We start from the raw sequence: 27,359 nt of genomic DNA, 5'->3' as shown, positions 1-27,359 counted from the left end.
GCAAAGGTGATCCTCGGGCATGTGTTTTACACCTCTCCACTCTGCTGTAGAAGATATAAGGTTTGACAAAAGAAACAGATCTTTCATTGATTAAATTGCTTTCTACAATAAATAGTATTCCTGGAGGGGATGGGGAAGGGCAGGAGGCAGTGGAACATGGAGCTATAACTTAGATTAGTGTAGTACAGCAGCCCCTGTTGTGGTTTTTGTTATGTATTTAACCCCTTGTAACCTGCATCACACCTGACCACCAGAGGGCCTACTTGTTGGAGTCCCAAGGGATGCCAGCATCCCTTGAGAGCACAGTATATAAGCAGGCCACCCACGAGGTACCTGCACTCTGGAATCTTAATAAAGGAGCTAATGTCACACTTGCTCATTACACACAGTACTCAGTCTGACCAGTAATTTTGAGTGTAACAGTTGGTGACAAGGTAACGAACAACCGCACGAAAATGCAAAGAACAGTCCGCATTCTGGAGAAGTTCTCAGAGGGGGACGATTGGGAGGCCTACGTGGAGAGATTCGATTAATACTTCGTGACCAACGAGCTGGAAGGGGACAAGAACTCTACCAAACGAAGGGCGATTCTCCTTACTGTTTGTGGGGCAACAACCTATGGCCTCATGAGGAAACTCCTGGTACCGCCAAAACCAACAGAGAAATCCTACGAAGAATTGTGTACGCTGGTCCGGGAGCACCTAAATCCTTAGGAAAGCGTTTTGATGGCGAGATATATGTTCTACACGTGTTAATGATCGGAGGGCCAGGAAGTGGCAAGCTACGTCGCCGAACTAAGGCACCTTGCAGGACATTGTGAGTTTGAGGGGTTCCTAGAACAAATGCTCAGACTTTTTTGTACTGGGCATTGGACATGAGACAATCCTTCGCAAACTTGTTGACTGTAGAAACTCCGAATCTGAGTAAAGCCATAACGATAGCCCAGGCATTTATTCTACCAGCAACAACACCAAGCAGATTTCGCAGAACAAAGGAGTTTCGACCAGTACTGTGCATAAAGTAATGTCGGTTTTGATCTGAAATGTACAGGGCAGAACATACACGCCGGCTACCTTAATTAACCCAGAGGCCGCCATCATCTGTTAATGCGAGGCAGTTAACACCCTGTTGGCACTGCGGGGGTGATCATCAGCCCCATCAGTGCCGCTTTAAGCACTATGCGTGCAATGACTGCAGAACAATGGGAAACCACCATGTTGCAGAGGAAGATCGATCCACAGTGGATCAGACAGAATTGGAAACTCTTACTGAGGAGGCAGAGGTGTACGGCGTGTACACATTCACGACAAAATGTCCACCAATAATGAAAGTTGAACTGAACGGTATTCCAGTGTCTGGAGCTGGACACGGTGGCAAGTCAGTCCATAATGAGTAAAACGGCCTTCAACAGGCTGTGGGAAAGAAGGCACACAGGCCCAAGCTCAGCCCCATTCACACCAAACTAAGGACTTACACCAAGGAACTAATCCCTGTAATTGGCAGTGCTGAAGTCAGTCTCCTATGATGGAGCAGTACACGAACTCCCGCTGTGGATTGTGCCAGGGGATGGCCCCACGTTGTTTAGCAGAAGCTGGCTGGGAAAAATCGCTGGAACTGGGATGACATCCGAGCGCTTTCGTCCGTCGACGACATCGCATGTACCCAGGTTCTAAGCAAGTTCCCTTTGTTATTCGAGCCAGGCATTGGAAGCTTTTTGGGGGCGAAAGTGCAGATCCATTTGGTTCCCGTTACGCAACCCATCCACCATAAGGCTCGGGCAGTATTGTACAGGATATGTGAAAAAGTGGAAATAGAGTTGGACAGGCTGCAGCGTGAAGGCATCAATGCGCCGGTGGAATTCAACGACTGGGCCAGTCCGATTGTTCAGGTACTCAAGGAGGACGGAACGGTTAGAATTTGCGGGGACTATAAAGTAACGATTAACCGTTTTTCGCTGCAGGACCAGTACCCGCTACCCAAGGCAGACGATCTATTCGCGACCCTGGCTGGAGGGAAGACGTTCACTAAGCTGGACCTGACCTCGGCCTACATGACGCAGGAGCTGGAGGAGTCTTCGAAAGGCCTCACCTGCATCAACACACACAAAGGTCTGTTTATCCACAACCGGTGCCCGTTCGGGATTCGGTCAGCCACAGCGATCTTCTAGCGGAACATGGAGAGCCTGCTAAAGTCGGTTCCTTGCACAGTGGTCTTCCAGGACAACATATTGGTTACAGGTCGGGACACCAGGGTGAAGGTTCTTAGTCGGTTGGATCGCATGGGGCTCAGGTTGAAATGCTCGAAGTGTGTTTTCCTAGCACATGATGTCGAATTCCTAGGAGAATCGCGGCAGACGGCATCAGACTCACCGACGCCAAGACTGAGGCCATCAAGAACGCACCGAGACCACAGAATGAGACGGAGCTGCGGTCGTTCCTGGGGCTCCTTAACTATTCCCTACCTGGGAGACGACTGGGTCTGGGGGAATTCACAAGAGACTGCCTTTAAGAAAGCCAGAAACTTATTGTGTTCTAACAAACTGCTTGTCCTGTACAACCCATGTAAACGATTGGTGTTAGCTTGTGATGCGTCGTCATACGGGGTCGGGTGTGTGTTACAAAGGCTAATGAAACGGGAATTTTGCAACCAGTTGCGTATGCATCCAGGAGTTTGTCCAAGGCCGAAAGGGCCTACAGCATGGTTGAAAAAGAGACTCTGGCGTTTACGGGGTAAAAAGAAAATGCACCAGTACTTATTTGCACTCAAGTTCAAGCTTAAAACTGACCACAAGCTGCTCATATCGCTATTCTCGGAGACCAAAGAGATTAATACAAATGCCTCTGCCCGCATCCAAAGATGGGCGCTCACGCTGTTGGCATACAACTATGTAGTCCGCCACAGACCAGCACAGAGAACTGCGCAGATGCTCTGTCAGCTACCATTGCCTACCACTGTAAGGGGTTCTCGGGGAGTGTAGTTGTGCCTTGGGTGTCTCTCTGGGCTTCTGCCCTCACAGCTTATGCCTGGCCTGTGAGGTACCCTGAGTGCTGCAAGAGCACCCCTGGAGAGACTGTGTCCACAGCTTATGAAGGGAGTTTTGAGACTCATGCGTCCCCACAGCTTATGCCTAGCCTGTGAGGCACCTGTCAGTGTCAAACACTTCTAACCCCTTCTTCCCTAGCCTGTGACACACACTTGAGCGTTTTCAAGGCGCTCCTAGCTTCCCTTACACTGTTCTGACATAAGACTCACGATCAGGAGATGTAATACAATAGAACTGAGACAAGGTGATTCCAAGAGGCACTTAGGCTTCCAATTTATTTGACAAGGTGTATCTCAACAAACAGCAATACACCAACAAAACAATCCCCCCAAATCCCACTAAACGGACACAACAAAAATCTTTGCACAAGTTTAGCAGTACAATGCCCAACCTCCCACCTTTCCTAGCCTAATTGAGTTGGGAGTTCTGGGGACCAGAGGTTATACTCACTACAGTGCCGTCTGCAGTCTGGTGGTTTGTTTCTTCTGGTTTTCCTTCAGTGTCGAGAGGCTTGCTGGTTGTTGGATCACGAGAGCAGAGAACCACACACACTGCGTCAGAAACCCCTTTTTATAGCCAGATTATCCAGTCCGCCTCTCGTGCTGAAATCTATCCTTCCCATTGGTGGGCTTTGTGATTTTGAAAAATGCAGCAGTTTTAGATTATTGCGGGTTTTTTCCACTGATCACCCACTCAAACCTTGAGAAGGTTTTGATTGGGTTGGCCTCCTGTAGCCATTGTGTAGGCCCTTGGGTTGTTTTGGGTTCCCTAGTTTTCTGAAGGTCTGCATAATTTCCCTCCATAGTGTAAATATGGGGAAGACAATAGCCCGATAGTGGCGATGAGTCAGTCCCACAGTTTTCGAGCAAGTGCTCTCCCATTGGCTTGAAAGCCCTATGCTTCAGGCTGACTCTGTCCCACCATTGGCCCTCCGGTGTCCTCCCCCATCCAATCACTGCTCTGCCAAGGTCAAACCATCTCGGTTTCAATTCACATTGCAGCACAGACAGATCCCACAGCCCTTTTCCTTCTGGGTAAAATGAGGGGGTTTTCGTCCTCCCCTACATAATCCCCCATCTGACACAGTCAAACACCACTGAAGTGTGTCAAAGTTCAGGGTGGTGAGAAAACCCTAGGTCTCCCAAATTGCCCAACTTTCCCCAGTTTAACTCTAAACTGATCCCGTCGATATATATCGTAATTCCTTTTAACGAGGTACAAAACACACAATCCAACAGGTTACAATATACGACAGCAATATACATATATGTATATGTGCAGTAATTGTACATTGAGTCTCATTTCAGTCTTAACCGTAAAACAAAGAAACCTGCCCTGCAAACTCCCCAGGGGCCATGTATGAAAACGTAATCATCCCTGGGAATAACAAAATCGCCTAAGTGTCGCGGTCAAGCTTTGTTTACACGCCTTGAGTGTTTAGCAACGGCTCTCCTGTCTGTGTAGTAGCCTGAGGAACTGCTTGCTTTCTTTTTCTCCTGAGCTTACAGCTTGTAACTAGCAGATATGCTACAATCAGGAGTTGGCCGATTGCTAAGGCATGCGATCCCACCCGGATCCACACAGGTATGTCTGCCCGTATCCCCAAATCCCACCATGCTGGGGGTTTAATCTGGGCAATCTCCCCTGCTAGAATTTTAGTTTTCTGCTCCATGGTGTAAAAATGTTTTTGAGACAAATAGACTGCCTGGAGGAGGTCGTGGGGCAATGGGATAGCCAAAATGGGCGACATATTGTTGTAGGTGGCTGAGGTTGTTTTGTACCGTGAGGTGAATTGTGGAAGGTTCAGGGATGGGTGTGATTCTGGTGTGTGCCACTTGAACCTCTGCCCTGGGTTTAAAGCAAAAGCTGCTGTACGGTATTGGACACCACCTTCCCGGTCCGTGTTGATACCGTTGGGCACTTATGGTGACACAATATGTCCCACCGCCTACATATGCTACCTGTGGAGGCATGTGGTTAGGAGCCATTACCTCCATTGTGCAATTGATAGGCTCTGCCCCAGCAGTGCTGAACCCGTAGGATTACCCGTGCTCCCCTGCTCCGACAACCCGAGAGGTCTGTCCCTGTCACAGTGTGCTCCCACATTGTGACATAAGGTGGGACCTCTTGGAATCGAACATGCACCCCTCTACAAATGACTCCCACATTCTCCACTCGGTGCAGGGGTGCTGGTTGTGGGATGCCCCCATCACGGGCATCCTGACCACCACACCCATGATGGTATGGTTTGACTTTCCACAGTCCACCGGTACCGGGTAGGCTTCCGACGCTACACGAAGTTGGCAAGGACTCAAAACATTATCATAAGAGTGCAGTGCTGCGAAGTACTGGTTGCTGATCCAGGAGGGGACCTGTCCCTGTCTCAGATCCTCAAGGTTACGCCGTCTCTCTCCCAGCAACCAGGCCCCATAGAGCACGCACACCTCATTTTGTCCGGCTTGATCGGAGGCGTTTCTATCCTCCCGAATCAAGGCATTTACAGCCCTGGCCTGTGCCTCCAATTGAGAGATAATCTCCTTTAAGTGAACTGTCATTGCCACCTCTACGGTATTCTCGTCCCCCAGGATTCTGCGCAGCTGATTCTTTAACCCATTTATCTGGAGGGCCAGCTGCATGTTATCCAAACTGTTTATGGCAGACGCCCTGGTGTTAAACCCGTGAAAATGTCATTTAAAGTGCCACGCCTCTGCCTGCCCAGTTCTGCCCTATCCCACTGTTTATACAAGTCTGTCACTTTGACATCCCCGAAGTCCAGTTCATAGAACTTCCGGAACATCTCCCGCAGCAGAGCCTGGTATAACAGCTCGGTTTCCCGGGGACACCACGTAGGTAGGCGGACTTCTGTCAGATTTAGCACCACTGATGCCACCGCGTATTGTACCCCCTGATAAAGTACTTTCTCGGTAGGGACCAACACTAAACCATTCCCCGGCCCCCTGATTGTTGTCGGGCACCCGTGTGGGACGGTGGGCTTGGCCGTGGGTGGGGGTTTTCTTTTCCGAACTAAAAGTTTGGTGGCGTTTACTGGTACCCGGGGATTGGGGTTCACACATGCCTCCCCGCTGCGATCCCATACCACCCCCATCCCCGACATCCTGCCACCACCTATAGAAAGCAATGGAGACCCCCTCTGAACACACGCGAGTGGATCCCCACATACACAAATAAATTCCTTGGTCGTACGCCCACCATTTCTCCCAGCACACCGTGACCCCGCCAGATGACCCCATGATGGTTCGGTAGGTATCATTATCCAGACGTTCCCAGTCCGAGTGTCGGTCTCCCACGTCCCTCTTGAGCTTTCTGAGCCACCACCACCGTCCCCTTGGCAAGTTAGGCATACCTTCCTGCCTTCTGTCACTCTCACTCTGGAACTTGCCACAGTGATCTCCGGGCAGGGGATGGAGGCCTCTTCGTAGGTGAAGTCCTTATGATTGGAGTACTTGCTGGAGTTCGATCCCAACCACCCAGGCCATCTCCCCTTGTGGGAGTAGGCGACCCAGCCATCCGCCGCCGGAGTCCCTTCTCCTGTGGTCACTGTCGGCGCTCTGCCCCTGGAGCATCCGAATACCAGGGAGTCCTCCGTGTCCCCTCGGTGCCCTGTGCAGATCCTTAGCGATACCAGCATCACTAACGTCAGGTGTTGACATCTGAAAGGCAAGAAGAACATGGCCTTGCCTTGAGAGACCTCTCCAGGCTCGACCCGTGTAACATGTTCCAAACACAAAAATGCTGTACCCAACCGTCACTGCCTTACCTAAACACATATGGTACCCAACCGTCACTGCCTTACCTAAACACATATGTACACAGCACAAAGGGCCCAAATTTCGGGCCGCGCCTAGAACGGCGCAGCCCCGACCTGGACGCCTGTTTTTCGCGCCACGAAGTGCGCCTAAAAAAAACTTCCGTATTCTCCGGCTCCCTGCTGGTCCTCTTGAGCCGGGCACGGCGCAGCACGAGCAATTGGGGGCGGAGCTAGGTCCCCGCGCTGAAAACAGTGCCGGGACCTCTGCACATGCGCGCTACAGTGGGCGCGCATGTGCAGTAGCTCCAGGCGCCCAAAACTGTGGGAGGGGCCCGAAGCACGCAGCCCCTAGCCCTTGCTGAATGGCCTCACTCGAGCTGTGTGCATAAGGCTGCCTCCCATGCCCAGCTCCTGCTTCCTCCCGACCCGACTCCCGCTTCCCTCCCTCCCCCCCCCCGCCCCCGGACCCGACCCGCGCTCCCTCACCCCCCCCACCCGGACCGGACCCAACTCGACCCGCGCTCTTTCCCCCCCCCCCGACCTGACCTCCCTCTCCCTCCCTCCCCCCCGAACCGAACCGACCCGTGCTCCCCCCGACCCGACCCACACTCCCGACCCGCGCTCCCCCGACCCGACCCGCGCTCCCGACCCCGGACCTGACCCGACCCAACGCCACCTACCTGTAAATCTGGTGCTGGGGACGGGCCCTGCCCGAAGTCTTGGGCCCAGCCCGTTCAGCCTCCCTCCCCCTCTTCTCCTTTCCCCCCCCCCCCCCTCTCCTTCTCCTTTCTCCCCTCTCCTTCTCCTTTCTCCCCCCTCCTTCTCCTTTCTCCCCCCTCCTTCTCCTTCTCCTCTCCCCCCTTCTCCTTTCTCCCCCCCCTTCTCCTTTCTCCCCCCCCTTCTCCTTTCTCCCCCCCATCTCCTTTCTCCCCCCCATCTCCTTTCTCCCCCCCCATCTCCTTTCTCCCCCCCCATCTCCTTTCTCCCCCCCCATCTCCTTTCTCCCCCCCCATCTCCTTTCTCCCCCCCCATCTCCTTTCTCCCCCCCCATCTCCTTTCTCCCCCCCCATCTCCTTTCTCCCCCCCCATCTCCTTTCTCCCCCCCCATCTCCTTTCTCCCCCCCCATCTCCTTTCTCCCCCCCCATCTCCTTTCTCCCCCCCCATCTCCTTTCTCCCCCCCCATCTCCTTTCTCCCCCCCCATCTCCTTTCTCCCCCCCTTCTCCTTTCTCCCCCCTCTTCCCCTTCTCCTTTCTCCCCCCCTTCTCCTTTCTCCCCCCCCCCCTTCCCCTTCTCCTTTCTCCCCCCCCCCTTCCCCTTCTCCTTTCTCCCCCCCCTTCCCCTTCTCCTTTCTCCCCCCCCTTCCCCTTCTCCTTTCTCCCCCCCCCCTTCCCCTTCTCCTTTCTCCCCCCCCTTCCCCTTCTCCTTTCTCCCCCCCCTTCCCCTTCTCCTTTCTCCCCCCCCCTTCCCCTTCTCCTTTCTCCCCCCCCCCTTCCCCTTCTCCTTTCTCCCCCCCCCTTCCCCTTCTCCTTTCTCCCCCCCCCTTCCCCTTCTCCTTCCCCCCCCCCTTCCCCTTCTCCTTCCCCCCCCTTCCCCTTCCCCTTCTCCCCCCCTTCCCCTTCTCCCCCCCCTTCCCCTTCTCCTTTCTCCCCCCCCCTTCCCCTTCTCCCCCCCTTCCCCTTCTCCCTTCTCCCCCCTTCTCCTTTCTCCCCCCTTCTCCTTTCTCCCCCTCTGCCTCCTTCCCTCCCTCCCCCTCTGCCCCCTTCCCTCCCTCCCCCTCTGCCTCCTTCCCTCCCTCCCCCTCTGCCCCCTTCCCTCCCTCCCCCTCTGCCTCCTTCCCTCCCTCCCCCTCTGCCTCCTTCCCTCCCTCCCCCTCTGCCTCCTTCCCTCCCTCCCCCTCTGCCTCCTTCCCTCCCTCCCCCTCTGCCTCCTTCCCTCCCTCCCCCTCTGCCTCCTTCCCTCCCTCCCCCTCTGCCTCCTTCCCTCCCTCCCCCTCTGCCTCCTTCCCTCCCTCCCCCTCTGCCTCCTTCCCTCCCTCCCCCTCTGCCTCCTTCCCTCCCTCCCCCTCTGCCTCCTTCCCTCCCTCCCCCTCTGCCTCCTTCCCTCCCTCCCCCTCTGCCTCCTTCCCTCCCTCCCCCTCTGCCTCCTTCCCTCCCTCCCCCTCTGCCTCCTTCCCTCCCTCCCCCTCTGCCTCCTTCCCTCCCTCCCCCTCTGCCTCCTTCTCCCCCTTCCCTCGCTGTCAGAAACACAGACAGACAGAGAGTGAGAGACACTGACAGAAACACAGTTGGGGGGGGGGGGGCATCCCAGCACGCTGTTAGAGGGCTCCCGGTGCTACAGTCGGTAAGTAGAAAATGTTTTATTTATTGATTTTTTAATAATTATTTCTTCTTGATCTTTTTTTGATTGATTTATTGATGTTTTTATCATTTATTATTGATGATGGCTCTTTATTTGTAAAACTGAAGTGTTTAATGTTTGTAAACTTCCCTTTAAACTCCCCCCTCCTGCCACCCCCCCCCCACCCCCATTCCCTACGCCTGATTTTCTAAAGTGTAGACAAGGTTTTTTCGAGCGTACAAAAATCTTCACTTACTCCATTCTAAGTTAGTTTGGAGTAAGTTTTCACTGCCGAAACTTTGAAAATAGGCGTAAGTGGCCGGACACGCCCCCTTTTGGGAAAAAAAAAGTCTGTTCCAAAGTGAAACTGTTCCAACTGACTAGAACTGGAGCAAACTAAATGCCGAAAATTTGAATTTCTAAGATACTCCGTTCTACACCAGTTGCTCCAAAAAATCAGGAGCAACTGAGGCCGAAGCTTGGGCCCAAAGTAACAAAATAGGAAGGAAAAATATATACACCGCCACCTGTCCCCGGGTGGCCAGGCTACATCCTGTCACTGTACAGGCATCATCGACCACTCAGCTGACCGTACCCTGGGGACCAGGATGCCCTCCGCTGATGGGCTCGTATAGTCCCCCTTAATGAGTCTTGTGCTGCCCTCCAAGGCCCTCCCGAGCCCCGGATAATCGGTGGGAGACGCTTGCTAGCGCAACAGAGCACCCTCCCTGTTGTCTTTTACCTCCTCGGTCTGGGGCGGGGAGCTAAGTAAACAGGGGACCACGGCGCCCTGGGCTGTGGCACTCTTTGTTACTCCTCCTTACTGTCGGTGCAGAGTCCCACGCTATGGGCTGAAATGCTATCTCCTCCACCTCTTGGGCTAGCCCCAGCTGATTCCACCATGGGAGGTTCAGCTTCCACTTGGATCTTGCTTAATGGTAGAGCCTTTCTCCCTACTTCTGTTAGTGGGCTGGGAACCTCTACCCAGTGGTGGGATAGCCTTACTGGAGCAGTGAACCATCCCTGGCTGTAGAGCTTCGGGGCCCGCTGCCTCCTCCTGAGCCTCCAAATCCACCGGGGCCTGTTCTTTTCCCCCAGTGCCTGATTCTCTTCTCTTGCTCGTCCCCTCTGTTTTTTTCCCTCTGTTTTTTTTTACCTCTTTTGGAGTCAAACAGTTTACACCGATTAATGTGATACCACTTCACCCGGCGAGGCAATTGAACCGCATAGACCATAGGGCTAGCCTTTTCGACTATGCTGTCTGGTCCCATATACTGTGGTTCAAATACCCCGACCCGGGCGAAGCTTCTCAGCATCACCTGGTCGCCCACCTCCCAATCATGGTGACTGCGGGGTTCCAGCAGCAGCCGATTGGCACGGTGCTGTTTACCCATGTTGGCCGCCTGCCAGTGAATCTGTTGAAGCTGTTCGAACAGATTCCTGACAAAGCAGTCCCGGTTCACCTTTCGAAGCTGCCCTTTGGTGAGGATCGGCACCAACACATGCACTGGGGTTCTCATGATCCAGCCAGTCATCAGCTCATGGGGTGAGTACCCTGTGCTCTTTGACTGACTGGCCTGGTTTCCCATGAGGACCAACAGTAAGACTTCCACCCACTTGTTCGGTGAGTCTCCCGTCTCCTTGCGCAGCCTTTCCTTTAGGGTCCGGTTCAGGCGTTCTACAGGGCCTGAGGATTGTAGGCGACATGCCATTTGGCTCTTATCCCCAGCACCTTTAGGGTGGCCTGCATCACCTGGCTGGTGAAGTGGCTTCCTCGGTCGGACTCCACATTTGAGGTAGACCCCACTGAGAGGACCCCTCCCTCACCAGGATTTTTGCAGTCCCCACCGCGGTAGCTGTTCAGCAAGGGAAGGCTTCCACCCACTTGAAAAACACATCCACCAGGACGAGGCAGTATTTATAACTTCCCTGGGCGGCCGGTAGGGGTCCGATGTAGTCGATCTGGATCGACTGCCATGGTCCCTCTATCCGTCTGACATGTCCCATAGACACCTTCCTTTTCTGAGGGTCTGGGTTGTTTGCAGCACAAACCAGACAGCCCGCACGTAAGTCGCGGACGTCTTCCCGGAGGCATGGCCACCACCCTGCCTTTTCTACCCGTTGCCAGGTAGATTCCGGCCCGGGGTGTCCCGCACCTGGACCCTCATGGGCCAGCTGAAGGAATTCCCTCCGGTGTTGTGGCGGCACTACCCATTTGTCCCCTTTAAACAACATGCCTTCCCGCACAGCAATATCTGCAGCACTGTATGGGCCCTCAGCCTTTTCCCCCTTTTTGATAGCAGCCAAGGCAGCCTTCATCACCAGATCCTGCATCTGGACTACTTTAAGGTCCGGGGCCGCAGCCGCCCCTATGCTTCCTTGTGTCCCTGGCTTGCTTCTTGCTATCCTGCCTGCATCGTATGGGTCCCATGGGTGACCTGTATGAGCACCTTCCTATGCCAGCACGTCTGCCTGCTGGTTACCTTCCCCCCGTGGCTCAGTTTTGGAGTGGGCCTTTACCTTATGGATATATACATCCCCGGTTTCTCCCACTGCAGCCACGATCCTTTCTTGCAGGGGTTTGGTCACTAGGAGCTTCCCATCCGCAGAGGTGTACCCCCGGCGTGACCAAATCGCCAGATACTCTGTACACGAATTGCAAGTGAACATGCTGTCCGAGCAAATTGTGTATGGGGTAGGGAATTCCTCAGGGTGTGTGACCACATACATCACCGCCGAGAGTTCCGCCTGCTGGGCGCTCAGGGTGCATGGGAGTTTAAGAGCCAAGGCAATCCCTGCCTTGGGATCCCAAACTCCGCAGCCCGTGAGTCTTGTACCCGCGGACACTGAACTGGAGCCATCAACGTTGACCTCACGGCCTGTGGGGTGTATCCCTGCCCGAAATCCAAAGTTGATGTCCCATACCCCCACCACAGAGCATCTATGCGGCTGCCCTGAATAGATTAAATTTGCTGCGAGCCTGGGCTCGCAGAGGCCCTTGACCTTTAAAGTCATTTGGGAGAGGAGGAGGGTCCAGCGAGTGATCCTAGCACTGCTCACTGTCCCGTCCTTAATCCTCCCGTCCAACAGCATCTGCGTCGGGGTATGATGGGTGAGGAGTGTAATGGGGGATACTCCGGTAAAGATCTGAGCTCTCTTTACTGCCCAGTGGGTGGCAAGCAAGTGCCTCTCACAATTGGAGTATCCCTTTTCTACCTCGGTGAGGACCCTGGAGGAGTACACCACTGGTCTCAGCTGACCGTTTTGCTCCTGGAGCAACACTGCACTTAAGCTGTTGCCACTGGCTGCCACCTCCAGGAGGAATTCCTCCCCCCCACCCCCCCCCCCCCCCCATCAATTGCCCCTAGGGCTGGTGCTACCTGCAGGTGTCTCAAGACGGACAAATGCTGCCTCGCAGCCCTCGTCCCATTTCCACTTGACCCTCTTGTGTAGGAGTCTGAGCAGAGGGGCGGCAGTGGCTGCATAGTCCTCGATGAAGTCCCCACAGTAGCCAGTGATTCCCAGGAAAGACCTTACCCCCGACACATCTCTAGGGACAGGGAGTTCCTGCGCTCTCTTTCTTCTAGCCTCATGAATGGCCCTTTATCGTCAGGCCCAGGAATTTTACTTCTCCTAGACCTATCTGGGCTTTCTTGGGGTTAACTTTAAAACCCCCTTCCTTTAGTAAGACCAGCAGTTCGGCCAGCAGTGGACCCGTGTTCCTCACTGCTGTCTGTGAACAACAACAGGTCGTCCACATACTGGACCAGCTGGTGTGGTTGGCTGAAGCCATTTAAGCAGTTTGCCATGCATTGGTGAAAGATGCTGGGACTATTATGAAAGCCCTGTGGGAGGCTCCATGTATACTGCTGTTCCCGGAAGGTGAAGGCAAACTTGTACTGGTCTTCCCTCTGTGTAGGGATAGACCAGAACCCGTTGGATATGTCCAACACTGTGAACGTGGTTGCGGATGCAGGGATTTCCCCTATCAGATCTGCAACTGCCGCTACTGTGGGGGCACAAGCTGGAATGTTTTTATTGAGCACCCTATAATCCACCGTAGCCCTCCAAGAATTGTCCGGTTTCTTAACCGGCCAAAGCGGGGAGTTGATATGGGTAGCTATGGGGCTCAAAACACCCTGCTCGACAAGCGAGCTTAAAGCTGTCTCCAAGTCTGCTTCTGCCTCTCTGGGAAAGCCATACTGCTTTTGCGGGCGGGACATGGGATCCCCATCTATTCTAACCTCCACTCCTGTGACTCTCCCACAATCGTGTTTATGGGTGGCAAATGCTGTAAGATTTGCTTGCACATAGGCCCGGTACTCGGCCGGGGTGTTACCGACTAGAACCTCCAGGTCGTAACCCCCTTTTGGCTTCATTGTACACAGAGTCCCTTTTCCCTGTTTCTTATCAATAACCATGACTTCTCCCTCTGCTCCCGCGCCCACTGTGCCCCATAGACAGTGATTCCTCAAGTCTACTAGGATCTGGCGAGCGATGATGAAATCAGCCCCCAAGAATCCCTTTTCCCACCTGCTCCCAGTTCATCAGGACGCACTTCCATTGTGTTTGGAGTGCTCCTAAACGAACTGCGAGCGGGACTGAGAAAAACCCAGCCTTCTCATTTCCTGTGAACCCAACTAGTTGATACGGCACCCCGTTTGATAGAGGTGAGGTTGCGGGGTCCTCCGAATGGACTATCGTGCTGGAAGCACCAGTGTCCAAAAGGTAAGTACCCAGTACACCCTCAACCTCCATCTTGACCCAGGGTCGTCCCCAGGGGTCATATTCTAGTGGGCACAGGTATGCAGGCTGGGTCTGGGCTAGTCACGGCCTCTGTACTGGCAGGGTTGCTGGTGCTTCCCTGCCTGTTGCCGTGGCTACCTTCCCAGTCCCCTCCAGCGCTGTCCTCACTGCAGCTACTATCTGGTCAAGGGATGGTGAGGAGCTCCCTCCACTTCCCCAACTCTGGGCGGCTCCTGAAGGACTTCTCCCTCCATATCTCTTTACTGGGCTCCTGCAATCCCTTTTAAAATGCCCAGCTTTGCCGCACCCATAGCACACTCCCTCCTTATCAGATGAGCGGCCACCCTCCTGGTGCCACTCCCTTTTGAGAATCCAGTTGGGTTTTACTTCATTTACCCGACCTTTGGAGATTTTCTCCTCCTCCCCTCCTCCATTCCGTTGGACCAGTGCCAGTTGCCTGACCACTGCTTCCTCGGTGAGGTTGGGGTCCCGGGAATCGAACCACAGTTCTGCCCTGGCCTTGAGCTGGGGCAAGCAGTTTGCCACCAGCATCCTCAGCCAGCGGCCAGTCTGTACCGCAGAAAGATTCGCCCGGTCGAGGAGCTCCCCACAGGCTGCGTGGTATACCACCCACAGCCTGTCCGCAAACGCCTGCAGGGTTTCCCCTGCGAGCTGCCTTGTCCTTTCGACCTGTTCGAAAGGACTGCCGTCATCGAAGCCCATAGCCTCAAGGACGACCCTCTGGACCTCAGTAAATGTACGCTGTCCCCTCCGGCATTCTGCCGGTAGAGCCTGGTACATTTGCTGTCCAGAGAGAAGAGCAGCAGCTTGGCTGTCTCTTCCTCATCGCACCCTTTAATTTCCCCTGCCTGCATCACCTCCATGAAGTGGATAGACGGGTCCCCGCTGCGAGTGAGTTTGGCCAAATGGGCCACCATGGCCCTGAGTGATTGAACTCCATGGGGAATAATAAAGTCGTTCTCCAGCGCTCCCTGACCTTGGCCATCTCCTGTGGAGGATCGTACTTGCGCTGCCTGACCGGGCACATCCGCCTTGGTTCAGGATCTTTCTGCGCTGGTCCCTCTATCTCTGGCTGTCCTACCATACCCGGTGCAGCAGACAGTGCCTGGTCGCCTGATCCAGCCCTTAACTGACCCTCGGCGGGAGCCTCACATCCCTGCTGCCGAGCGGGACACATTGGTCCTGCCCCCAGCCCTGGGTATGCTACTACCTGCGCGCCCCGCTCCTCCTGGTACCCCACCGGACAAACCACCGGTGCCTCAGGAAGTGGTCGGGTGTCTCTTGTCTTTGGATTCTCCTCTACCCCCCAATACTCTCCTTTGTCCCCTGTGCACCCGCCAGGTCCTATCAGGGCGACCATCCCCTTTGCCTGGGATAGAGCGTGGGTGAGAGTTTTAATCCTCTGGCAGGGACCGTGATCTGCTAACTCACTGCTACTGGCCACTTTATAGGCTGCCTGTACGTCTTTTAATTTATTCTCTAGTTCCCAAATGTTCTGGGTGTACCAAGAGTTCTGTTCCCAGAGGGACCCCTCAATACCCTTGGCCTCAGTGACCTGACACTGAAGATAGTCTCGGCTATTTCGGAAGGTCTCCTCCAACTGCCTCTTCCCTTGCTGCTCCTCAGCTAATTCGGCCAGCAGGTTGTCCCCAACCGCAGCCCGGAAAGCAGAGAGCTCCTCTGATTTCTGAAGACTCTGTTCTAAGTCCTTCACCCACTGGTCGAGCTTTCGGACTTGGGTGAAGCAGATAAGCCAGATGGCCTTTTCCACCCTGCGGTTGTGGTCCTTCCCTGCTGTCCACTGGGCAGCAGCATCCACTGGGCGCTCTGCCCGTGTGAGGGCTTGCACCCAAGGTTTGGTGAGGTTCACCTTGCCAAAAATGTATGAGGAAATTCTCTCCTCCATTTTTATTTCTTCTCATCACCTCATCTGTTATATTAACATCTCCTGTTTGCTTATGTCCTGCCGCAGTCACCATGTTCTGTAAGGGGTTCTCGGGGAGTGTTGTTGTGCCTTGGGTGTCTCTCTCTGGGCTTCTGCCCTCACAGCTTATGCCTGGCTTGTGAGGTACCCTGAGTGCTGCAAGAGCACCCCTGGAGAGACTTGTCCACAGCTTATGAAGGGGGTTTTGAGACTCGTGCGTCCCCACAGCTTATGCCTAGCCTGTGAGGCACCTGTGAGTGTCAAACACTCCTAACCCTTTCTTCCCTAGCCTGTGACACAGTTGAGTGTTTTCAAGGCGCTCCTAGCTTCCCTTACACTGTTCTGACATAAGACTCACGATCAGGAGATGTAATACAATAGAACTGAGACAAGGTGATTCCAAGAGGAACTTAGGCTTCCAATTTATTTGACAAGGTGTATCTCAACAAACAGCAATACACCAACAAAACAATCCCCCTAAATCCCACAAAACGAACACAACGAAAATCTTTGCACAAGTTTAGCAGTACAATGCCCAACCTCCCACCTTTCCTAGCCTAACTGAGTTGGGAGTTCTGGGGACCAGAGGTTATACTCACTACTGTGTCTTCTGCAGTCTGGTGGTTTGTTTCTTCTATCTTCGGTGTCTTCGTACACTGGCTTTCCTTCAGTGTCGAGAGGCTTGCTGGTTGTTGGATCACGAGAACAGAGAACCACACACACTGCGTCAGAAACCCCTTTTTATAGCCAGATTATCCAGTCTGCCTCTCGTGCTGAAATCGATCCTTCTCATTGATGGGCTTTGTGATTTTGAAAAATGCAGCAGTTTTAGATTATTGCGGGGTTTTTTCCACTGATGTTAACCTACTCAAGGTTTGAGTAGGTGTTGATTGGGTTGGCCTCCTGTAGCCATTGTGTAGGCCCTTGGTTTGTTTTGGGTTCCCTAGTTTTCTGAAGGTCTGCATAATTTCCCTCCATAGTGTAAACATGGGGAAGACAATAGCCCGATAGTGGCGATGAGTCAGTCCCACAGTATTCGAGCAAGTGCTCTCCCATTGGCTTGTAAGCCCCATGCTTCGGGCTGACTCTGTCCCACCATTGGCCCTCCTGTGTCCTCCCCCGTCCAATCACTGCTCTGCCAAGGTCAAACCGTCTCGGTTTCAATTCACATTGCAGCACAGACAGATCCCACAGCTCTTTTCCTTCTGGGTAAAATGAGGGGGTTTTCGTCCTCCCCTACACCACCGGGGTGGAAATGGCACAGCCAGCGGACTTGCTCATGGTCATGGAGACATTTGAGAACGAGAAGTCCTCTGTTACAGCCTGCCAGATTAGGACCTGGACCAGCCAGGATCTTTTACTGTCCTTGGTAAAAAAAACTGTGTCCTCCATGGGAGCTGGTCCAGTGTCGCAGTGGAGATGCAGGAGGCGATTAAGCCGTTCCACAGACGCAAAGACGAGCTGTCACTGCAGGCGGACTGTCTTTTGTGGGCCAATCGCGTAGTCTTGCCCAGGAAAGGCAGAGACACATTTATTTGCAAACTGCACAACACCCACTCGGGCATTGTAATGATGAAAGCCATAACCAGATTCCACGTGTGGTGGCTTGGCTTCGACCCAGATTTAGAGTCATGCTTGCGCCAGTGCAACACTTGCTCTCAGTTGAGCAATGCACCCAGAGAGGCACCGCTAAGTTTGTGATCATGGTCAAGGATCGATGTAGACTATGCGGGCCCATTCCTAGGCAAAATGTTTTTGGTTTTCATGGACGCTTACCTAAAATGGATTGAATGTGCAGTAATGTCTAAGCACATCCACGAAAGCCCATTGAAAGCCTACGAGCCATGTTTGCCACGCACGGCCTGCCTGATGTTCTAGTCAGCGACAATGGGCCGCGCTTCACCAGTGCTGAATTCATGGAATTCATGACCCGCAACGGGATCAAACATGTCACATCTGCGCCGTTCAAACCCGCATCCAACGGCCAGGCAGAACGGGCAGTTCAGACCATCAAGCAAAGCTTAAAACACATGTCGGAAGGCTCCTTGCAGACCCGGTTGTCCCGAGTACTGCTCAGCTACCGCACCAGACCCCACTCACTCACCGGGATTCCCCCAGCTGAGCTGCTCATGAAAAGGGTGCTTAAAACAAGGCTCTCTCTTGTCCACCCTGATCTACATGATCACGTGGAGGACAAGCGGCATCAACAAAGTGTGTACCCTGACCGCGCAAATTTGTCACGTGATATTGAGATCAATTATCCTGTTTGTGCTCAATTATGGACATGGTCCCAAATGGCTCGCTGGCACGGTCACAGCCAAAGAGGGGAGTAGAGTGTTTCAGGTCAAACTGACCAATGGACAAACGCACAGAAAACACTTGGACCAAATCAAATTGCAGTTCACCAACAGCTACGTACAACCTGAAGAGGACACCACCAACTTTGACCTTCCAACACACACACACACAAGTGGCAACTGACATCACAGTTGACCACGAAACCGAACTCATCATTTCCAGCAGCCCGGCAAGGCCGGCTGCCCAACAGCCCAGTGAAGAATTGACCAACCCACCCGCACCAGCATTTGTACCGAGACGATCGACAAGGGATCACAAAGCCTCAGATCATCTCACCTTGCAAATAAGTGTACTGTTGAATTCATGGGGGAGTGATGTTATGTATTTAACCCCTTGTAACCTGCATCACACCTGATCACCAGAGGGTCTATCTGTTGGAGTCCCAAGGGATCCCAGCATCCCTTGGGAGCACAGTATATGAGCAGGCCACCCACGAGGTACTTGCACTTTTGGAATCTTAAAGGAGCTAAGGTCACACTTGCTCATTACACATACACTCATAATAAATGATCAGACTGAGTACTAACAGTTTTATCCGAGAGCATTACACAAGGGAATTCACCTGTAGTTTCCATACATTGCAACATCATCATAGGCAGTCCCTCAAAATCGAGGAAGACTTGCTTCCACTCTAAAAGTGAGTTCTCAGGTGGCTGAACAGTCCAATACGGGAATTATAGTCTCTGTCACAGATGGAACAGATAGTCGTTGAGGGAAAGGGAGGGTGGGACTGGTTTGCCACACGCTCCTTCTGCCAGCGCTTGATTTCTGCAAGCTCTCGGTGACGAGACTCGAGGTGCTCAGCGCCCTCCCGGATGCTCTTCCTCCACTTTGGGCGGTCTTGGGCCAGGGATTCCCAAGTGCCGGTGGGGATGTTGCACTTTATCAAGGAGGCTTTGAGGGTGTCCTTGAAACATTTCTTCTGCCCACCTGCGGCTCGCTTCCCGTGCCTTACACTAAACATCCATAAGACAAAGGTCCTCCACCAACCTGACCCCGCCACACAGCACTGCCCCCCCCCGGTCATCAAGATCCACGGCGTGGACTTGGAGAACGTGGACCATTTTCCATGCCTCCGGAGCCTATCAGCAAGGACAGACATCATAGAAACATAGAAAATAGGTGCAGGAGTAGGCCATTCGGTCCTTCGAGCCTGCACCACCATTCAATAAGATCATGGCTGACCATTCACCTCAGTACCTCTTTCCTGCTTTCTCTCCGTACCCCTTGATCCCTTTAGCCGTAAGGGCCATATCTAACTCCCTTGAATATATCCAATGAATATATCGATGACGAGGTCCAACACTGCCTCCAGTGTGCCAGTGCAGCCTTCGGTCGCCTGAGGAAGAGAGTGTTTAAAGACCATGACCTCCAATCTGGCACCAAGCTTTATGGTCTACAGGGCAGTAGTGATACCCGCCCTCCTATATGGCTCAGAGATGTGGACAATATACAGCAGACATCTCAAAGCGCTGGAAAAGTACCACATTGTAACACATTGGCTGTGAAGCACTTTGGGAGATATGAGGATTTGTAGAGCTATATAGAGTTTGTTCTTTAATTAGAACGCCAGACATTCAACTCAATTGAATCTTGAGTACTGCAAATTCGTACAGTTAGTCTTTCCAAGACATCTATTAAAGCTATTGGAGAACTGGAGACAGAACAGTTTGAATGTGTTATTGAAACCAATATGAAACATGGGTTTCATACTGCCAGTCTTTGAAGCCTTGTTCAAGTGTATGTGGCAGGTGTGTACCTATGCTAAGCCCTTTTCAAATATTCAGTCGCCATTTTTCTGTCTTATAGCTTTACAGTTATAAAGAAACTGGTTTGTCAGCCATGACTAAATGCTGCTTCGGAGAGTGTCTCTTGTATCTGAAACATACGCTGTTTTTATTTTTGTTACTTCTAGCTACAGCCTGAAATGGAGCGATATGAATGGGTCATCATTAAACACCCGGAGCTAGAAGCTCCCAAAAGTGCTCTAGACGCTTGCCCGGAGTCACCGCTACAACCTGGTATCCTGGATACAGAGTCCCCCCGGGAACAGGGTTTGCTTACTTCCACCGGAGATCCCGCTGACAGATTATCACCCTTCCTTGCCACACGTCACTTCAACTTGACATCCAAAGCTACTTCGATGTTCATGGCTGGAAGTGCGGAATCCATTATAGTTGGTGAGTGAAGCCTAAGTGACGTGAACTATTTTATTTGGCCAAATACAAAATCTTGATGATTACACCTCTCCTGACAGCCAATTTTAGCAGCCTGCTGCTGGCCTGGCTGGGGTCAGCTACTCTATCATTGGTGGGGAATGAACCTGGCACTTCTGGCCTGTATGGTCCAGCTACTGCCTCAGGGAACCTGACACTGAACGCAGCCTTTAAATAACCTTGTTCCTGCCCAGACCTCACTGGGCCATGTACCCCCTATGTAGGAAGGTGGTTGAGATCTGCAAGTGAGGATCAGGTCTCTGGCCACACATTCTATGCTGCCTTCCAAGGATTTTTTTTTTTACACAAAGGACATTCCATGTGCTAACAATCCTTTCAGAGGTGATAATTCTTGAAGTGCATGAAAATGACATCCTTTCCTCCTGTTTCTCTCTCCTCCCTGCCTCCCCCTTCCCACCAAACCAAGAACTGCTCACCTGTTTACATGGGGAAAGCAAGATGCCTGTTACATTTAACTTTGTGAATTTGTCAGTAAAGTCGAACTAAGTGTTGCTGTTACCTTCCCACCAGGTGGTGGCGGCTGCCCTGCATTGTACATCGATGGGAACCTGAACCACGGCACCACAGGTCGCTCCAGCACCTTTGACAATCTTCCTCTGTGCTCGGAAACTTTCCAGATTAGTGTGCTGGAAGTGTGGGGCTTCCAGGACACCATGCCCATCTGAAGACATCGTTCGGTTGTACTCTGTGTCGTGAGCAGTCTCGTCAGCTACACTGTCCCCTTTTGGTCATGCTCTGGTGTCGACACAGTGAGCTGGATTCCTGCCAAGATGGGGGCTCCTTGTTTCTCTCAGTACAGTATTATTTTGGGTTTATTTTTGTCACTGGGTTTCAATCAGGAGAGGGAACCCGTTCCAATTTCCCCCTGCCCCTCCCTCCCTTCATCTCTCCTGACAGCCAATTTTAGCAGCCTGCTGCTGGCCTGGCTGGGGTCAGCTACTCTATCGCTGGTGGGGAATGAACCTGGCACTTCTGGCCTGTATGGTCCAGCTACTGCCTCAGGGAACCTGACATTGCATATCTTCAACATGATTTTAAAAATGCTAAATGTGGAATTGCAGAAGTGTGCACAACCGTCAAGGATTTCTTTCGCAGTATTCTAGAAGTGTATATAATTTAGTTTTAAAGTATGAAATGCAGTCCTCTGTGTTAATACTAAACTCTCAGGAGCAGCTGCTTGTTTGTTTACATGCAATAGATACCACCCATCCCCATGCCCCGTATCCCCATGCCCCCTTATCTCAACTGCGAAAGATCCACCTTAGTTTGGAAACTTGCTGGTCCTGGGCCAGGTGGAACAAGGTGTGAGCTGTACCTTTGAGCGGGTATAGATCCTTTATTGCACTCGGGATACCAAATGTTCAGGGTGCACAGATATACCTTCAGCCAGCTTCAGTCAAGAAGGCTCTTGTGAGTTTCACCAATTTTCTTTTAAAAGATGCCAGTTCAGAGTGAAGTTTACGTCTGTTTGCAGTTTAAGAATTCTAATACCATCACCAATTCTAGAAAATTCGTCGATGTCAACTATAACACAAAGTTAAGAACCGTTAGCCAGAAATTACTCTAAGGGGATTGTGCTTGTGAGAAATGACCTTGTTCACTAGCCCGTTTACAATAAGCGGATTAAAGACTCCAGTAAATCAGTGGATAGAGAGATGCTCCCAAACATGCTTGCACATTTGTACACTAATGTTGACACAGCCCAATTTCGGGGCCACGTGATTCCATCTCTCTTATTGGTGAGTAATTCACCTGCAGTGCCTCTTGGGCCTTGTGTCACAGGATTGCAGTCCATGAAAAACTGCTCTCACCTTTCCTGGGCAAAAAATTGCATATCCTGCATCTTTAAGCTTCACCCTTCAGAACTGTATGTATAAATGGAGTAAAATTCTAACCTAAATTGCCAAAGATCAAAAACGCAGTAACTGACGAAAACCTGTACTGACTGGACGCAGAATCAAACGGTCGTGAAAAGCAATGAAAGCGATATATGATCAAGGTTGCATTACGGGCAGACTCACTCTTCAATACACGAGTCGGATTCAGTGGAGTTCTGGCAGTTTGCTATGGTCACCAGCCTTGGGCAGGGAACGTACGGACCTCAATGCAAACCATGCTTCACTTGGGCCTCTTGAGGCTTGGGGCCAGCACTGCAGAAACTGCTGTTTCTGATACTGTGCTAAACCAGAGGTCTCCAGACTAAAGAGCTCCCATCACCAGTTTTTTTTTTGTGTGTGTGAAGAGTTTCAATTTGGACCATTTGAATTTTACGGAATGTTGGGTTCCTATTTCAGAGCTGAAGTCTTGTCTTGTAGAGAGCATTTTGAATTGGTGGAGTGTTTATTGCTCAGGGTTTTAAGTTGAATAATCATAAAATCATTCCAAGATCTCCATTTGAGGTCCTGAATTTGTAGAGCTCTGGGACAGTGCAGTCGGTGCCTACCTTAGGAAAGATCTCATTTTGTTTAAGTGTGCAATATTTTTTTTTAAATCAGTGAACCATATCTTTAGAAACCTGTAGAAATATAAGGAGGCTGAAATCATGCGTCATCATGGGATATTCGCTATGTATCTGTATCTACGCCACCCAGCTGCCAGCAGAATGCCAGGAGTGGGACTGTTCCTATAACAGCAGTGGCCACGCAGCACGGTATCTGGGAAAATTGGGACTACAGTTGGTTCACTCACTATCAAGCCATTGTAAATATCTCTATGTAACTGTGATGTGCATTGCAACTTTGTGTTTGTGGTTCATTCTGGTCCAGTACTATTTTGAAAGTGGTCCAAGGTCGAGGCGTGTGTAGTATATTGTGTCGATGCTGTATGTAATAACGGACTCGTATTTTATTAAATATTGTGTGGAAACTGTGTAATTTGTTAAAAGCCGGTGAGCATAGATTTAGTATTGTATTAAGAGGCACTGAAACCTTTAGCAGTCTGAAAGTGCTGTCACATAATTGCAGTACTGGTGACTTGTGCTGTTGTTGCTTTGGAATATTAAGGTACAGCCGCTGGAAGCTGGGACCCACCTTTCCTTGGGGTTCCTGATCTGCCAGTGCTCCAAGCTCCCTCCGTGCTGTGATAGCGCCCAGCCAGCTCCGCCATTAGCAGAATGTTGTGTTGTCTGTTGTCACAGGCACCATGCACACGCTCACTGAGCTGGAGGAAGAGACGCAGGAGTGGGGAGAGGGGTGGTCTTCGCTTATGGAGCCCCCTACACAGTGGATAGAGCAGCACAGGCTGGTCACTTCTGGGCGGCCCACACCCCAAGTCAAAGGTAAAAACCAGCGATGACATAACCTGCTGTCCCACCGGCTACAGAGGCTAAAACTCTAGCTAGAAATGGACTATTTGTTTTTTTTAAAGGAATGTGATTAAACCATATCTTCTACAATTACTTGCTGTGTCACTTTAGAATGTAATCTGTGTATGTCCTGTATATATTTCAGACCAGAACTGTGTTTTTCTCTTTTCCCCCCTCCCCCTTAATTTGTTGTTTGCCCTGTGTTCTGGGCCCTGTGTGAGAGCAGTGTGCTGTGATAGAGTAAAATTGCTTCCAGGTGCTTGAACACTGTATAATGTTGCAATTGAGCTCTATTCAGATGCCATTGCAGCCGAACTGGAATCAATCTTGCAGCAAGATGACCCGAGGTCATCCTCAAACTGTCATTGAGTGAGTTACAAGCTGCTGAAATGAAGTGCATCTCCAGTGCATGCTGTTACATTGCGTCACTATGGGTGGTGGCTGTGACTTTAGTTTCAGATCCTGCTAATCAGATCTCGGTTCCGAGAATCTGCACCACAGTGTGCACTCACTTGGCAGGCCATCACTTGGGGCGAGCCAGCATTGGGAGACGCCCTGTTCCCAGATGACAGCATGAGCAGGGGGCATTGAGGAGCTTGCCAGACCCTGGTGACGGCAGCTCAGACCACAACACTGCCAGGTTGAGGCAGCTTAAAATCTTCAGGCAATTGTCACATGTCAGATTTGTGTAGAGTCGCCATTAACGTGAGTATCGCGGCCACTAACTGTGCTCTACTGAGTAAACTTATCAACCTACCTGACCAGTTAGTGTTTCGGCCCTATTGAAAATGGGCAGGTGCCTGAAACTACCCTAGTCTTAAGGTGTTCATGTGTAAAATAGGTTTCATATTTAAAGAGCAAACCTGTCGTATGCCAGTGTTGAAGTTGACCGTGCAATAAAGTGCGCAGAATTTGAACAATAAAAAGTGACGGGAGAATTTACTGCTACAGTTTGAGTCCTCTTTCTGTGTGATCAATGTTTAGTGTTGTGAATGGTCACACTCGCTGGGCACACGGCTGAAGACTCGCCGTTGGGTGAATCCCAGATCCAGGCTGGTGCCCATGAAACCGTAGCTCAGCAGGGGGCGCCACCTTCATGGGGGGCGGTGGAACGAGGTTTGATTGAGTGAGTCTTGCTGTGGTTTTCTGTAGAGGTGTTAGTGGTGTGGGAATGCTGTCCAGCACTGGCGGAGGCTCCTGTCAGATGTTTCTACTCTTCTGGTTCCATCCAGAGCTTCTGCAGCACCACCCAGTGGACCTTTATTGTCACAAGTGCTTCTGTTCTTTGCAGATGGACTGGAGCCCATGCGGTGGTGGTCTTTGTACGTGCCCCTGGCTGGCTGCATCAGTAGTAGGGCAAGGAATTGAGGCTTCATGGTTATATGTAGCAGTCTCTGTCAGCTGTGGCTCAGTGGGTAGCACACTCTCCTCTACATCAGAAGATTGTGGGTTCGAGTCCCACTCCAGGGACTTGAGCACATAAATCTAGGCTGACACTCCAGTGCAGTGTTGCACTTCCGGAGGTGCCCCCTCTCGGTTGAGACGTTAAACCAAGGCCCCGTCTGCTCTCTTAGGTGGACGTAAAAGATTCCATGGCACTATTTCGAAGAAGAGCAGGGAAGTTATCCCTGGTGTCCTGGCCAATATTTATCCCGCAATCAACATAAACACATTATCTGGTCATTATCACATTGCTGTTTGTGGGAGTTTGCTGTGTGCAAATTGGCTGCTGCGTTTCCTACATTACAACGGTGACTACACTTCAAAAAGTACTTAATTGGCTGTAAGGTGTCTTGAGACAAGACGTCTGGTGGTTGTGCAAGGCGCTATATAAATGCAAGTCTTTAATCACGTTACCTGGCAACACTTAGTGGATCAGACAAGAAGAATGGCCACACGCTTGAGAGAGGGATCCGCACCACAGGATACGTCTGCACCTTCGGGAGATATGGGGGGGTGGGGGGATTGAAAGGAGGGACAAAAAAGTGTTTGAGAATAATTGATACTCTTCTGCTAGCTCAATTGGCAAAGGTTGAGCCATACAGACCAAACGATGGGCATTCTTGTTCCACATGTTTTGGTATCTTTCAAGTTTGCAAATGACACTAAACTGGGTGACGGTGTGAGCTGTGAGGAGGACACTAAGAGGCTGCAGGGTGACTTGGACAGGTTAGGTGAGTGGGCAAATGCATGGCAGATGCAGTATAATGTGGATAAATGTGAGGTTATCCACTTTGGGGGCAAAAACACGAAGGCAGAATATTATCTGAATGGCGGCAGATTAGGAAAAGGGGAGGTGCAACGAGACCTGGGTGTCATGGTACATCAGTCATTGAAAGTTGGCATGCAGGTGGTGAAGAAGGCAAATGGTATGTTGGCCTTCATAGCTAGGGGATTTGAGTATAGGAGCATGGAGGTCTTACTGCAGTTGTACAGGGCCTTGGTGAGGCTCCACCTGGAATATTGTATTCAGTTTTGGTCTCCTAATCTGAGGAAGGGAGTGCAGCGAAGGTTCACCAGACTGATTCCCGGGATGGCAGGACTGACATATGAGGAGAGACTGGATCGACTGGCCCCTTTATTCACTGGAGTTTAGAAGGATGAGAGGGGATCTCATAGAAACATAAAATTCTGACAGGACTGGACAGGTTCGATGCAGGAAGAATGCTCCCGATGTTGGGGAAGTCTAGAACCAGGGGACACAGTCTTAGGATAAGGGGTAAGCCATTTAGGACTGAGATGAGAAACTACTTCACTCAGAGTTGTTAACCTGTGGAATTCCCTACCGCAGAGAGTTGTTGATGCCAATTCATTGGATACATTCAAGAAGGAGTTAGCTATGGCCCTTACGTCTAAAGGGGTATAAAGGGAAAGAGGTACTGAGGGAATGATCAGCCATGATCTTAGTGAATGGTGGTGCAGGCTCGAATGGCCTGCTCCTGCACCTATATTGTATGTTTCTATGTTTGTACTCTTCACTTAGTGTGAAGTAAAGGAAGGATTCACAGGCTGATTAACAGTTTGACAGGTGAATGCTCCTTCCATGGCTGTGACCAGCTTTATCCCAACCAATAGGGTGGGGGGGATAGTTCTGTACGGCGGGGAGGGGGGTATTGTCTGCTCCCATAACCATATGATGGGGGGAGGTGCACACAGACTACAATGGGTGGAGGGGGAGGCGCTCACACCCCACACCCACCGGGCGCGAATATCCTGCTGAAGGTAAGCCCAGAATTCATAGCCGGAGCCCCTGTCTCCCCTCCCGGGGACTGTGTGGAGTATTAGAATATTAATTCGAAGAAAGAAATGTATGATATTTACTGGGCTAATACACAAATACTCTGTTCCAGCAGCAAAGAGCCTTGTGCAACATTTTTCCTGGGTGGCTGTTGCTAATAACCAAAACACTATTATTTCACGGTATGGGTGGAGATCAGATGCTATGGTGAGTATATTTAACCCCCAAAATGTATTTTTTGAGGGGAAATAGGATTACTTACAGCAAAGTAAAGGCTCGCACATCACAATTATGTATGGAGAAAGTCAAACTGAACACTCGGGTCAAAGTAAAGTGTGACCTTAGTCTTTCATTGCAGGTCTCCAGAGTGCCTCTCCAAC

At 51.5% G+C, this 27,359-nt stretch overlaps 1 protein-coding gene across 6 annotated transcripts in view; it reads left to right on the top strand.

Moving 5' to 3' along the window:
• The window catches only part of tbc1d24 (TBC1 domain family, member 24), a 71,358-nt gene extending 46,691 nt beyond the window's left edge, over positions 1-24,667 (top strand). For 5 of the 6 annotated variants that reach the window (XM_070900846.1, XM_070900844.1, XM_070900845.1 and 2 more), the window contains 2 exons: positions 20,116-20,380; positions 20,948-24,667. In XM_070900846.1, coding sequence (XP_070756947.1) covers positions 20,116-20,380; positions 20,948-21,102 — 420 coding nt within the window. In that variant the 3' untranslated portion in view covers positions 21,103-24,667. Of the gene's footprint in view, positions 1-1,960; positions 2,628-20,115; positions 20,381-20,947 lie in introns of those variants that run through there. The other variant, XM_070900849.1, reaches the window with a different exon arrangement.
• The last annotated feature ends 2,692 nt before the right edge of the window (positions 24,668-27,359 follow it).

This window comes from Pristiophorus japonicus, chromosome 15, assembly GCF_044704955.1.
Source record: "Pristiophorus japonicus isolate sPriJap1 chromosome 15, sPriJap1.hap1, whole genome shotgun sequence".
Classification (NCBI taxonomy): domain Eukaryota; kingdom Metazoa; phylum Chordata; class Chondrichthyes; family Pristiophoridae; genus Pristiophorus; species Pristiophorus japonicus.
Note: the sequence above shows the minus strand (reverse complement) of the source record. Positions and strands in the feature narration are given on the sequence as shown.